Source organism: Pseudorca crassidens, chromosome 15 (assembly GCF_039906515.1).
Source record: "Pseudorca crassidens isolate mPseCra1 chromosome 15, mPseCra1.hap1, whole genome shotgun sequence".
Taxonomy (NCBI): domain Eukaryota; kingdom Metazoa; phylum Chordata; class Mammalia; order Artiodactyla; family Delphinidae; genus Pseudorca; species Pseudorca crassidens.
This window is the reverse complement of record NC_090310.1, coordinates 42,704,076-42,717,881: the sequence shown is the minus strand read 5'-3', so window position 1 is coordinate 42,717,881 and position 13,806 is coordinate 42,704,076. Positions and strand designations below refer to the sequence as shown.

The following is a 13,806-nucleotide window of genomic DNA, read 5'->3' as shown; positions in this document are numbered from 1 at the left end:
CAGAGAGGAACGGCAGGGATTGCAGGTACTTTTCTGAAATCTGTGTTGGGATGTAAATTAAAGCGGGGTGTGTGTGTGTATGTGTGTGTGAGCGCAATGTTGAAGGATACAGGAAGGGTGTTTTGTATATGGAAGGGGGGATGGTGTGTGAAACCCAGTTGTCTTCTATTTAAGGCTTTGCTTAGAACTAAAACCTAATGGTCAGAACAAGTAAGTCAATCAGACTTTTATCAACACAGATGTTGTGTTCAAACTCCATTCTGCTATCGACTGTTTACTTTCAATTTAAAGCAAATCAGAGACTCAATCCTGTTCACTAAATGCAAGCAACTTCCAAAGACTTGCTTTGTTAGCTGCATTGAATACTGATGATTTATAAACTTTTAGAATAAATTGGTGAACCATAGTCACATAAAGACCCATTGATTGGATTTTTAGCTATGAATTTGTGCATCAGATAGTGCACTGTGTAGTGGCAGTATAAATTTCAGATGTAGTTCAAAGCATGAATGATACTGCCCAACTGTTTAATATAACACTAACGTGTGGATAAAACCCTGTATATTAATTACTAGTCCAGTTTTTAAAAATAACTGCTACTTGCCATGCCCAAATACAATGAGACAGGGCAGTAGGATACATTTTATTAAAACTGAATTAAATAAATAGACTTTTGCTAGTGAGAATTGGTGAGCATCTGGACAAGATTCAAAGAAGACTTGAAGTCAGGAATTCGCTCTCTCCAGTAAGTATTAAGATAACTTTGTGATTTTAAGATCACTTTTATGTCATTATTTTTAAGCCTGGAGGTAAGCTTAAATGGAAGCTTCTGAAAGAGGTGTTTTGGTTTCATTTGTCTTTGCTTTAGAATGTTTACCTGCAGTTGAATGAAATGCCTTTTATTTCAGTTTCTAAATTCCATGTAACCTCTTATTTCAGTAGTTGCTTAAATGATTTCTAATAAAAGTTTAACCACAAATTTGCCCAAGTCTAAGTTGTGCAAGCTATTTTGGAGTAGTGAATAGCTCCATTCCCATTTCACACACACAAATTAAAGCATGTTCCTCTTTGGCCCTCGTGCATGTATACGGTGTCAGACAACAAGCAACGCAGGCATTCACTTCACCCCGAGTGGGGCGTTTGCTACTTCATTAGTTTTACTTTTTTCCCGGTTAGAAGTAGCAGAGCCGTCGCTCGCGGGCACGCGTCCGGTGGGTCGGCTCCAGGCCGCCCTGGGGGCGGGAAGCGGCGCCGACGAGCGGGATGCAGACGGGGCCGCAAGCCGCCTGTGAACCGGGCGTCCAGGTGACTTCGGAGAATGTCTACATTCTAATTTCGAAGCAAATTTCGAAATTCGCTTACGTTCAGGCTTGGAACTTAAATCAGCAGCCTCGGGAGAGGACCCTTTCCGCTCTTTCCGTCCAGGTCCCGGTATTCGAACGCGTGCGGAGCTGAGACGACGCTGGGCTGGCGGAGAAGCTGCGGCGCGGGGTCCGGCCGGGGATCCGGGCTAGGATGCCGGGTTCCCCGAGCCTCGGGGCCGCGGGCGTCCCCGCCCCCGCCGAGCGCCCCCCGAGCCCGCCCGCCCGGCCCTGGCTCGGGCTCTGCCTGCCGGTCATCTCCCCGCCTGCCTCCCCGACGCTGCACGGCGGCCGGACAGAGCTTCCGATGGATGGCCGTGGGCTCTAAGGCTTTGCCTCACTGGACCCTACGGGGAAGACAGCTGCTCACCATGGGCTCTTAGCGCCGCGATGAAGTCGGGCTGTTTCCAGGTTCTAAGATTCTTACAAATCTTTAATGAGACCCTGAAAAAACTTGGCCCTACGTAAACATACTACAGTGGAGTTAATTACATAAAATTGACCCGTTGACTTTACACCCGAACATGGAGGGGATAGTTATAGCTTTAAACATGCCATTTAAAGTTCTAAAAAGCGTGTACTTGTTGAAATAACAGGGCATTTTTCTGGGAGATTCAAACGTGGGGACAAGTTAGAAAGAGATGCAGAGTACGGAGAGGGAAGGAAGCGAGGTCTCACCACCGGCTAGTGGGACTCTAGCCGGCTTAATTTTTCCATCAGGCTTTTTGCTTAGGTGTCTTCAGAACACTTTAAACATTAATTTTCAAACTTGTTTTGATCCGTTACATGTAATGGTGAAAGAGCCAAATCAGAAAGTTATTTTAGACACACTCATGATAGCTTAAAACAAAAACTAGACCAAAATTAAAGATCTGAGAAAATATAGGTTCTGCAGAAGTGTGGGTATGGTGTACTTAGGAAGCTCTGTACACTAAGTAAGACATGTATGTGGGCTCCTTTGGAGTATGCAATACTGATTTAGGCGCTATACATTTTCAGTATTTGGAAGATAGAGAAATCTAACAGAAGGTATTATTCCCACTTTAATGTATTGTGAAGTAATATATAATGGTTGTGTTAATTCCCAGCAGAGAGACTCTTTACCTCAACAATAAAGGACCCTGCTCTATTCACCCATCATCAGCAATGAACTCAATAGCTTCAAAATACCTTCCTATCCAAGGTTTAAGGTGGGACTTTTTCTGAATAGATTTAAGATTAACAAGTGTGCCTTTGTAGAATACTAAAGCAAAAATGTCCGAGGTCAGAAAGTCAGAGAGAAACCTTACTTTACAATCTGAGGCTACAATGGAAAGGTGGAAACAAGGCAGCAAGTCTTCATACGTGTGTCTGGGTTGGTTGTGGCAAGGAAAATGCATATGGAAGTGCTGCACGTGAACTGCAAGCGTAAATGTAAGGAATTATAGTGTGCTTAGTAGCAAGAAAAAGATAAGTACAAATTGGAATCTATTGTGAAATAATGCAAAAACCTGCCAAGGAACATCGGCAATTTAGCTAGGAATTAAACTTTTTAAGTTTTCTTTCTTCTTTCTTTCTTTCTGCCCTCCCATTGGGTTCTGTGTAGTGTTTTTTCAACTTAAGTACAACTGACCTACACCACTGTGTTACTTCCAGGTGCATATAATGGTTCGATATTTCTATACAGTACGAAATGATCACCACAGTAAGTCGTTACCATCTGTCACCACACAAAAATAATATTATTGAATATATTCCCCATGTTGTACATTCCATCCCATGACTCATTTATTTTGTAACTGGAAGTTTGTACCTCAATCCCTCTCACCTGTTTCACTCATAACCACTCCCCGGAATTTTTCAACTTTTCTTAGAGATTTAAAACCAGTCCTTAAAACTGCAGTATAAATCTAAATGAAATTTGTAAAATGTAAATAATTTATTCTCATGAAGATTTTATAATTTGCCAAATCAGTAGCAGACACATACATGGGTCGGTTGGGTTGTCTTGCTGACCATATCCTCTTCAAATCTACTTCTTCACTGATTTTCTTTTGACATCTAATTGTAGAAATAAATTGTTTTCTGATATACTGATTAAAAAACAACAAAAAGGGCTTCCCTGGTGGCGCAGTGGTTGAGAGTCCGCCTGCCGATGCAGGGTTCGTACCCCAGTCCGGGAAGATCCCACATGCCGCGGAGCAACTGGGCCCGTGAGCCATGGCCGCTGAGCCTGCGCGTCCAGAGCCTGTGCTCCACAACGGGAGAGGCCACAACAGTGAGAGGCCCGTGTACCGCAAAAAAAAATAAAAAATTAAAAAAAAAAAAAACCCACATGCTTGGCCAAGATTTTCAAAGTTTAAATACTGTAAAAGAAAAACAAGAGGCCAGGGTTTTAAGTTTGTTTTTTTTTTACTAAAGTCCAGAAATTTCCATATGACAAGTACATTAATGAAATGTTCCCAAAGAAATACTGAACAATATACACTCTAGTTAGCTGAGAGTTCCAGCTCAATAGTTCATACCCAATTGTGCATTAAAAATCAGCATGGATCTTAGATGATCTAGAATACCACTGTGTTTTGAAATCCACAGCTGGTTTGATTTTTGAACATAATGAAAAACCAGTATTCCTGTTCCATCAAATGTGTTTTACAAGCAATAATAAATTCAGATCCACTGTATTATGCAACACACATCTTTGGAAAGCAACATAAAACAGTGAGATCGGATCAGTAGAAATATACACAGTTAAAAGAAATACACAAAGTACTGTAGTTTTATTAAAAACTACTACTTGAGAAAGAAATCTTTCCACAAATAGCATAAAACTGTAGAATGATGAAAGGATTTGGGAAAGCTTTACAAAAGCCTAATTCCAACTGTATCTTCCTGAAGGTGGTGGCAAAGGGTATTTCCTTCCTTCTCTGGGATATCCCTGAAAAAAGAGCAAAAGAGAGAGTTTATCTTCTGGATTAACACTCCTGCAAAGAAACTAATCTTACTTCTCTGTGGAAAAACACACTATAAAGAAGGTGAATATGTCTCACAGGTATATCACATGGAAGGTCTCCTTGAACGGGTGCTTTTGGTCTGCAGCTTCATAGAAAGCTGCATGCAAAGTGGGACATCAGCATAAATGCTATCACTGATAACTAACCAAACAAGCCTTAACAAGCGCTTGAGAAATTCCTTAAAATGCACACAAATGAAGGATCGTTAAGTGTCCTGTGTAAAACACTTGTCATTCTCAATTCTCCCTACCACCCCCTCCCCAGCTAGTAATTCAAGCCACACTGTGGTAAGGTGCCCACATCATCTTCACACACACATATTATATACCAGGAAAGTCGTTTTGCTTAACAAAGGCAGGAGCTTGCTGCATCAGTTGAGGCCTAATGAACTATTAATTTTAGGGTTTTTTGTTTGTTTAGCTATAAATAATAGTGTACCACATTAGGTTATTACATAATCAATTACTGGCAATATTCATAACAGTTCCTAATATGCTTGCAAATAACATTTCTGTACAACCTGAAGGTAAATGTGATGTGTCTCCCATCACAATTCCCTTTCTACGGAGGATTCTGAAATGGACCCCCTTCCCCATGTTGCCACTCAGAGCGCTTCACTAGTTTAAATTATAACATGAATATGTGTAGTCCTTCAAGGTCATAATGTAGGCTAAGGACTTGTTTAGTCATATAAACTCCACTAAATATATAATGAAGTCATAATTTTACTGCTTTTAACAATAAACTTCTACAATTTAACAGCGCTTCAAAATTCTGATTTAATTTTTAAAAAAAATCTCCACAGAAAAGAGACTTAAGAAAGAAATGTATTTCCAAAAGGTCCTAAAAGAATTATAATGTACAACCAGTTTGCATCTCCTAAGTGAATAAGAATTTTACCTCGTGTAACAGCAGAAGGCTCCTTTAAAGGGACGTGCTCCCCTAAAGGAGGCAGGGGAGGCGCTGAACTAGGGTCCGAAGTCACAGGCGTCCCCAGCTCTGCTGCCCAACCCAGAGGCAGGAGGGTTAAGCTTTCGACTCCTGACTTGGAAAAATGAGGTGACTGGACTGAACTTCCTCCAGAACTTCTTCTAGTTGCAAGTGTGCCTTCCTTTCAAAAATATTCATCATTTAGTTGGCCCAGTGTCCCCTTCACACTAGCAGCATAAATAGTCTCAATCTACTGAACCTACCAATAGCATCTGTAGAGATCTCGGGCTGAGAGTATGCAAAGTCATATTCTACAAATTGATTCTAAAGAACTGTAACAAAATTCTCTCAAAAGACAAGATGATTACTTTCTTGTAAAGTGAACTGAGACTTGTAAGAATACACCAAAAAAGCGTGGAAAAAAAAGATTTTTCTTAGCTGGCAGAAGATTTTTCTCAGCTGGCAGAACAAAGGGACACATGGCAAGAACCTGAGCTAGAAAATTAATATTCGAAGCACTGCAAAAGGCTGTAGGCGACACCAGGTAAGCAATTTAAAAACCACTTCACATCACCACAGGTGCCAACTCCAGGAATAGCACACATTCTGAATCACGGCATTCAGATCCTGTTCTCTGGCAAGCGTTTGATTAAAGAGCATGTAAATACTGGCCAGGGTGTCAAATGGCTGGGGGACAAACAGACTGAGGCAAACAGACCTCAGGCTTAAATGCTGCTAAAAGTAGATGCTATAAAGAGAAGGAAATAAAGCTTACATTTACTGAATTTGTCTAGGAATTATTATACTCACTCAATGTATAGCTGTTTAAATTTAGTTTAAAAAAAAAAGTGGGAAATTAGATAGGAAAGATTTCTTTCCATGAAGATAGAGAACAGATGAATCAAGACAGAAAACTCCCAAGAGGAATAAAGATAACAGCTGAAAAGGTGAAATATTACTTTCAGCTTCTAGAACATTACCATTTATTTTGAGAGATCTAGTTTCTATGAAACTAAAAAGCAATACCCTAAGGATAAACATGTTTTGGTGACAGACCATATTTGTGCTAAATATCAGATTGCTGTGATTAAAGGGGCTTTTTTGGTCTGAAAATTCTTCAGCATCATCAAAGGATAACCTATTTAGTGAGGCAGATACTCACCCCGTATACATTTTTAATGAGGGATCCAAGTTCGACTGAGCTACTCTATCAGTAACTTATCCACAGATGTTTAAGGAAACCAAAACCAAAACCAAACCAAACCATGGAGTCCCAAGAGGCACGGTTCCATTCAAAGTGAGCAGTAAGCTTTCCATGCCACAGTCCCCGCTGCATCACCTGTCTCCCGCCGCGATCATCACGTCTGGGTGCATACCCGCCCGGCCCGGCGAGCATCTGGTACTGGTTTGGCTGGAAGGCTGCGTTTGGGGTTTGGAGCATCCGGTTCCATGGCAGCAGAGGTTCGGCCCCAACGCCTCTGTGGAAAAGCATCATGTTTGCATTAAAAGTCAGAAGCCTAAAATCTGGCAGGTATCATCATCTCCAAATCTGAGGACAATCCAATCTGCCTGGATTTGTCGTAGGGGATATGTAGTATCAGAGTCGCCTTTATGTCCCTCGCAGTGAGTGTTGTTTAACATGTTTCAGGAAGTATCAGCATTTATTTAAAAGGATGTTTAAACTCAATTGAATCAGAAAGGTCTGACTTAAAAAAAATTTTGTTCACCTTCAACTGTCAAGTTTTCTTTTTAGTCACTTAAAGTTTTGGACCCAAGATCACCAAGTTGGCTACATTTTAAGATGCTATCCAGGGCTTCCCTGGTGGCGCAGTGGTTGAGAGTCCGCCTGCCGATGCAGGGGACACGGGTTCATGCCCCGGTCCGGGAAGATCCCACATGCCGCGGAGCGGCTGGGCCCGTGAGCCATAGCCGCTGAGCCTGCGCGTCTGGAGCCTGTGCTCCGCAACGGGAGAGGCCACAACAGTGAGAGGCCCACGTACCGCAAAAAAAAAAATAATAATAATAATAAGATGCTATCCAAAGAGTAAACATGTACAAGACAGGAGAATGAGGCTTTATTTTAAAAAATGTCCAGGCTGGTTCTTGGAGTCCATTCTTTCTAGTTAATTGCACACTGCAAATGAATTCTTACTGCTGAGTATTTTGAATCTAGGGTAGGGGACTTGGCTGTTTTTTCCCATCCATTATTCTGCTCAATATGTCAGAAGGTCTGATCAGGAGGAAACCTTTTCAAGTTCTATTGATGCAGCTTTCAATTGACCACGGTGACCTAGCAACATGAGCACTAATTGGCATGGGCTGACTGGCATTTGGTGTACAGTTTACATGGGAACACAGATTCAACAGCTATTATAACCCAGTTTGCTGGCCCAGATTATGGTCAAAAGAAATGTTTTAATTGTCTTCAAGTGCCTATTTTAACTTTGCAGATACAAAGCAACAGGTATGATGTATTAAATCATAACAATTTAAAACTGTCACATAAACAATGCAGCAAAGATTACCCTCTAAAAGCAATCACCATGTATGACATAACTTTCTTGAGGCATTTTCCTCAACTTCCACTTTATAGAACAGTCACTACAAAGAATAAACAGTAGCAAAATTCTCCAGTATATTTTAGCATTAGAAGCTTTGGGGCCATTACAGATGTTGGGAGGAATTATAAGCAAACTTTAAATTTGCTAAAGCACTGACTAGCTGGTATTAGCTGTAACTGATCAGCTTATGAATTTCACTTCCTAGGTCTTAGGGGGAAAAGCCCAAAGCTGGGCTCACTGTGTAATGCATTCTTCTCACAGCTATTCAAGCTTGAATCCATCCTCTCTACCCCCCACTCTCCTCCCTTCACTTGGAGCTTGCCTGTTTTGTTTTGTTTTGTTTTTCAAACACCAAAGATAATTATTTTTGTGTGATGGCTCTAAGAACAGCTCTTTTAAGAACTCTAGAAAGGCCAATGCTATTCTTCACAGTTCGTGGTGAAATCAGGACTCTAATAATATAATTTTCTGTGAGTCAAAATAAAATGAAAAATCTGTACCTCAGAAAGAATATGCATATATTCAGGGCTTTTAATTATTTTTTGGATTCATTAATACAACTATATTTTAGTGAGAAGGCCTCATCTATTTAGGAAGAACAGCTCCATATGTAGAGAACATATGGTCTCTTCCACTCTCTGCAGGACTGAGGGGTTGAGGTTTGTGCTGTGACCAAGGAGGCTCATCAAAACTGAGCATGCAAAACCCACTTGCATTAAGTGCAACTCACACATTGTATTAACTGTGATCATTTTTTCTTTACAGTTTTATAATGCTAAAACTCACTCAACTGAGTTTCAGGAAAATCTGCTGGTATGGATAAAATACATTATAAATGCAATTTTACATTATTTTATGATTTAAAAATAGGTTAGGAACAAAGCCACAATTTAAAAGCACAAAGTTCTCCTTTTTGTTTGAAATGATTACTTGAAATGTTTTTGACAAAAATAATATTTATAAAAATAATTTAATTAAAATTAAATGGAAAGAGCAAGTAAGAGGGACATGTACTACTCTCTTTTGCTTGTTAGTGGCAGAAAGGCCTTTATTTTACACAAGTTTATCATTTTTCTACACTGTACTAATTATATTAGTTTGCAAATACTTACAAACTGAAATTTACCCTGGAAAATACATTTTAAATCTGGGATGGAAGCACTGAGGCTGACACATTTTAACTTTTTAAAATCAGTAGCCATCGATTGAGGCAACTTAACTGAGGCATTTGGCATCATGAATAGCAACAATATTCTTAAGTTTCTAAATTACTGCTCTGGAAAGTAGCTGGTAATGTGACATAACTACATACTACCACTGGGGTATCTTTATGTGTATGTGTCTCTGTGTGTGTGTGTGTCTGTGTGTGTGTGTGTCTGTGTGTTTGTGTGTGTCTGTGTGTGTGTATGTGGCAAATCAGCTTTGAGCTTAGCACCCATTTAAGTTAAAAACTAAATGGATAAAAAAACCTTGCATATGGCCAGAAAAGAGAATGCTCCACTGGCAAAGACACAGACAACAGGGCAGAAACTCAGGTGAGGAGGAGGCACATGCTGGACCTCACTCACCATCAACACAATGATCGCTAGGTTGTCTCTGTGTGGGGAGAAGAAGGTGGGGGCAGGGATGCGCCCAGTGTATTTTTAAGTGAAATGAATATATGAATTATATATACTATTTCAAAGTAGGAATTAATTCAAGAAACAGTGTAGTTTATTAAAAAAAAAAGTACACTCAAAATTTTCTTCTCTAATAGGGTTTTCAACCAAACACTCAAAACTGTGCAGTGGAAAAGTACTAAACTAATCATCAGTAAAACCTGGTTCTAGGAAGAATTCTACTTACCAGTTGTGACATCTCAGCAAAGTCAAAGTGACTATGAGTTTGTATTTTCTCCTCTATGTCTTGTAAGGTCAGAAAGGTTAGACTGACACGTGCTGTAGAAACGAGTGATGTACTGTATTTGCTAAGAGGCTGGCTAATAGTGAAGTTTAGGAGGCTGAATTCAAACTTTGTTTTCTTTATGAATAAATGGTGTGTGTCTTAAATGACCATGATTTAAGACATAAGAAAGAATTATATTACGCTCACATGTAACTTCTGCTCTACAGCATGATTTTAGTTTCTGACTAAAACTAAACCAAAAACATCCACAAAATATGTCCCAGATCTGTTGGGTTCACAGAGTCAGTCCAGAAGATACCAACTTGGCTAGGGCAGAACAAAAAAAAACGGATGGATGTCAGGACACAAGGTGATAATCTTAGGGAAACAATGTGTAGAGGGAAGGAAAGCTTTAGGACTGAAGAAAGGGTGCCTTGAAAGTGGAAGGGGCTCCTTTTCTTCTGTGAAGTCCCTGTGGCATTATGGAATATGATGCTTAGAGTCAGTTTTCTGATGAGTTTCGCTTGAGTGAAAAGTTTCTTAGTAAAAGATGGTGAGGAAGAGAGACCTCAGATAAGCTACTGAATTGTGTGCCTCAGTTTCCTCATCTGTAAAAATAACATCCACTTCAAAGGGTCGCTAAGAGGAATAAGCGAATTTGCGTTTCTAAAAGCATGTTAGCACAGTGCTGGCACTTCCCAAGCACATGATAATACCGGTGATTATTAATAATATGGGAAAAAGGCAAGCAACGAAGTGGAGAAACCAAATCTTAGGATCAAACTTGACAAACGTAATGGAGAAAGACAGTTATTAAAATGAGATCGGTATGAATGTGGTAATATGTAATTTAGAAAAAATTTACCCCTCACTCATTTAATCTGTTTGACAATGGTGCTACTCTGAGGATGCTGAAGTGGTACATACCATGTGCCTTGAGCACTTATACTGAAAACAAAACATAAACACAGGCAGTAGCAGTTATTTTAAATTAAAATGCAGCTTGCACTAAGTAGCTGATACTATTAATAAACAATTGAATAACATAATTTCTTTTATCTTCTTGACGAAAATAATGAAATGAGGTTTTGGAGTCTCTAAAGAAAGACCTTTCTTAAAGGGGGTAGAGGTTATAACCCTGTTCAAATAACAACACTTCATTCATTTCAGATGTGAACAGCTCAGACTGCTAAAACGGCAGAAGAGAGGCAAACAAAACAGATCAGAACTGGGAAGGCAAAGAAGGAAGCCGTACTATGTGGGGGCTTAAACTCGTCTTAGCATTTACTGGTGCTGGCAAGACCAGCATGAGACGACAGACTTTAAAGCTGCCCTTAAAAAATTATTCTTCAGATGTTAATATAATTATTCATAACACGCCCGGCTGCCTTGTCGTGCAGAGACCACCTGACTTCGGAGAGCACAACTTATCAATGAAAGAACACATGTCAAACATCCCTTGTTATTAAACCATGTCACATTCCTCCTCGTCCGTGGTACTTATTAGACTGCAGATCCCATAATCCTCTTCTGAGTCCCTTCTGCATTTAATTCAGTTCAGTCTTAAGTAGTTAAAGAAACTGTTTTCAGTGGCAACTAATAACTACTGACCTACAGTGACACTGCACTACAATAGGCCTGTCAGCCCTGAAAAAGTTGTACCAAAGAAGCTGATTAGGACTTCAAGAGGTTTGCAGCAAGAATCAATGGTTGGTCTGTACTGATGCTGCGCTGCCGGCACAGAAATGATAAAAGTGGAACTCCATTAGTTATGCCTCATTAAGCTGCACAACACTTCTAAAAAGAAATTTGTTTAGCCTGACCAAAACCTAATACAACTTTAAGCTCTCTGTGTTGCATTTTTCAGGGCACCTCAAAAGCATCAATAAAATAAAGGCCAAGAACCAAGAAAAGCAGGAAAGTATACAGGCATGAATCTTTTACTTCAACATGTTAACCATCTATTTTCCTAAAGAAAGGGCACAAGAGAAACTATTTAGAGGGAAGAAAGTATATTTCATACCACAGAGAAAGCCCAAACTTCAAATGCTGATGTGAAAAGTTACTGAAAAGTCATATTTGCTTTAATATTACCTGTCAAATCTTTGCTGCTGGAAAAGGGGAGGAGGACCTCGCCAGGAATCCTGGGGCCTCATATCTGGAAGATAAACAGGAAAGGGTTGAACAGGAGATTTTTTATTTTTTGAAAAGTAGTCACTATTCAGCTACCCACATATATTATAATTAAAAATTCTTGAAAAAAGTTGAGACTGAATATAAATTAAATAACTAGCATAATTACACACCCTGGAAATGTAAAAAGATATGAAACCAACAGGGTCAGTAAATCTGTTAAATTATTTCTCCTTTGATAACAAAACATAGTTTTAGAAGCCTTGGTCATTAAACTCACGTTTCTCTCTCCCTCACTATCTGTGTATATAAAGCTATACATGTGTTTTACATTTCTATTTTAAACGCTGTGCAAAACGATGGTATTTTGGTTTCATCCGTAAATACAAACTGAACGAATAGTAACTTTAATAGAAATCCTAAAATTTGCCCCCGAAATGTGTAAACTGGAAAGAACGCTGACTTACCTAGCTGTGCTAACATGAAGCAGACAGTACACAATCTCTCGAACACAGGTCAGAAGACATGTTCATAAAGGGACTGCCCACTTCCCTATTGTTTTCTGAGAGTCAAACCTCTTCCCCTAACAGAAGCTAAGCTGGGAACATCGAACGAATTACAAGGAATAGTTAAGTGGCTGCTGGTCCTCTGTGTAAATGGGATGAAGGGCACCCCCAGCACAGTCGGCAGGTTGGTATCAACCAACCACCATTCCAGTCCCCAGTCTCAGTCATCTCAGCCACCTTCCGGCAGGGTCTGAGTGTGACCTAATTAAAACAGCTGTTCCAGGAGTTGTCTAATGAGGTCTCCGCATGAGGACAGTAACCTCCTCCAGACTCCCAAGGCCCAAGGACAACAAGGCTTACCATAATGTATTCAGGCTCACATTTTAATGGAAACACAAACTAGAAACATGCTTTTCGAAATTACTTCCTTAAAGGAAAGAAGAAATGAAAGCTTATCTCTGGTTACCAACCAAAAAAATGCAATCTGGGTTTACTTGGGGGCGGGGGGGGGGCGGAGAAAAGAAGAAAGAAAAGTAGAATTGTGCTTTAAAACCCCCTGCAAAGGAGAATCTGGAACAAGTAAAGCACCTGGCTGCTCACAAAGGTTCCAGCATGAAACACCCAGCTGTTGCTGCTCTGGAAGCAACACAGTCGAGGTACTGGCCCCAAGAAAGCCTCCTAGATGGACAAACCACCCCAGGGGAGCCACCCCAGCCCCTGGCCTAGCGATCAGTGCACGCGCGAGGCCTTCACCACCATCACTTCCAAGCAGAATTCCATTCTGAACTGAAAGAAAGGTGGCATCCCTAGTCAATCTGCATTAAGTCCCCCTTTTATCTCTTAAAAACCAAATTAGTAGCGGTCAAACTGAGAACAATGCTGAGGAGGTTTCCCGTTGGTCATTAGATATTCAGAACCTGAATGGAAACTCAGGAAGCTCATTGCCACACAATCCACAGGAAACAGGGCCAGGATCCCTAGTCTGGGCGCAGAATAACTTCTGAATCACTATGCAGACTGTACACCACCAGAAAATCTAAATCGGAGGAGGGAAAACCAGAAATTCTTACAAGACAGCAAACCCCCTGTGCAGTTTACTTCTATAGTTTACTATACGATTTTCAATGAGTTACGAGAAAGCAATCTACCGAAAGTAAAACCAACATTTTGGCCACTTTTCCTGATGATTACTTTGTTAAACTTGTAGTCCGTAACTATTCAGATACTGCACAAAACTCAGGTCAGTGAAAATTGGTTAAAATGTTCCCAGAAGTATTATATTTTAGTGTCTTATTATAAAAAACTAGCTAATATAGCAAAGGTCAAAAGAAATACAGTAAATTTCATTTGGATGCCTGTCTAGCTCTGTACTTCACATGTCCCAGAATCACTGTGGTCACCCTGGAAACATGCCTCTTTTTAACATAAAAACTTAATT

At 40.1% G+C, this 13,806-nt stretch overlaps 1 protein-coding gene across 2 annotated transcripts in view; it reads right to left on the bottom strand.

Annotated features, from left to right (window-relative positions):
- Positions 1-3,733: 3,733 nt before the first annotated feature.
- XRN2 (5'-3' exoribonuclease 2) overlaps positions 3,734-13,806 on the bottom strand; it is an 80,098-nt gene continuing 70,025 nt past the window's right edge. For both annotated transcript variants that reach the window (XM_067707377.1, XM_067707378.1), the window contains 3 exons: positions 11,824-11,887; positions 6,624-6,762; positions 3,734-4,278 (listed from right to left, as the gene is read on the bottom strand). In XM_067707377.1, coding sequence (XP_067563478.1) covers positions 4,213-4,278; positions 6,624-6,762; positions 11,824-11,887 — 269 coding nt within the window. In that variant the 3' untranslated portion in view covers positions 3,734-4,212. The remainder of the gene's footprint in view (positions 4,279-6,623; positions 6,763-11,823; positions 11,888-13,806) is intronic.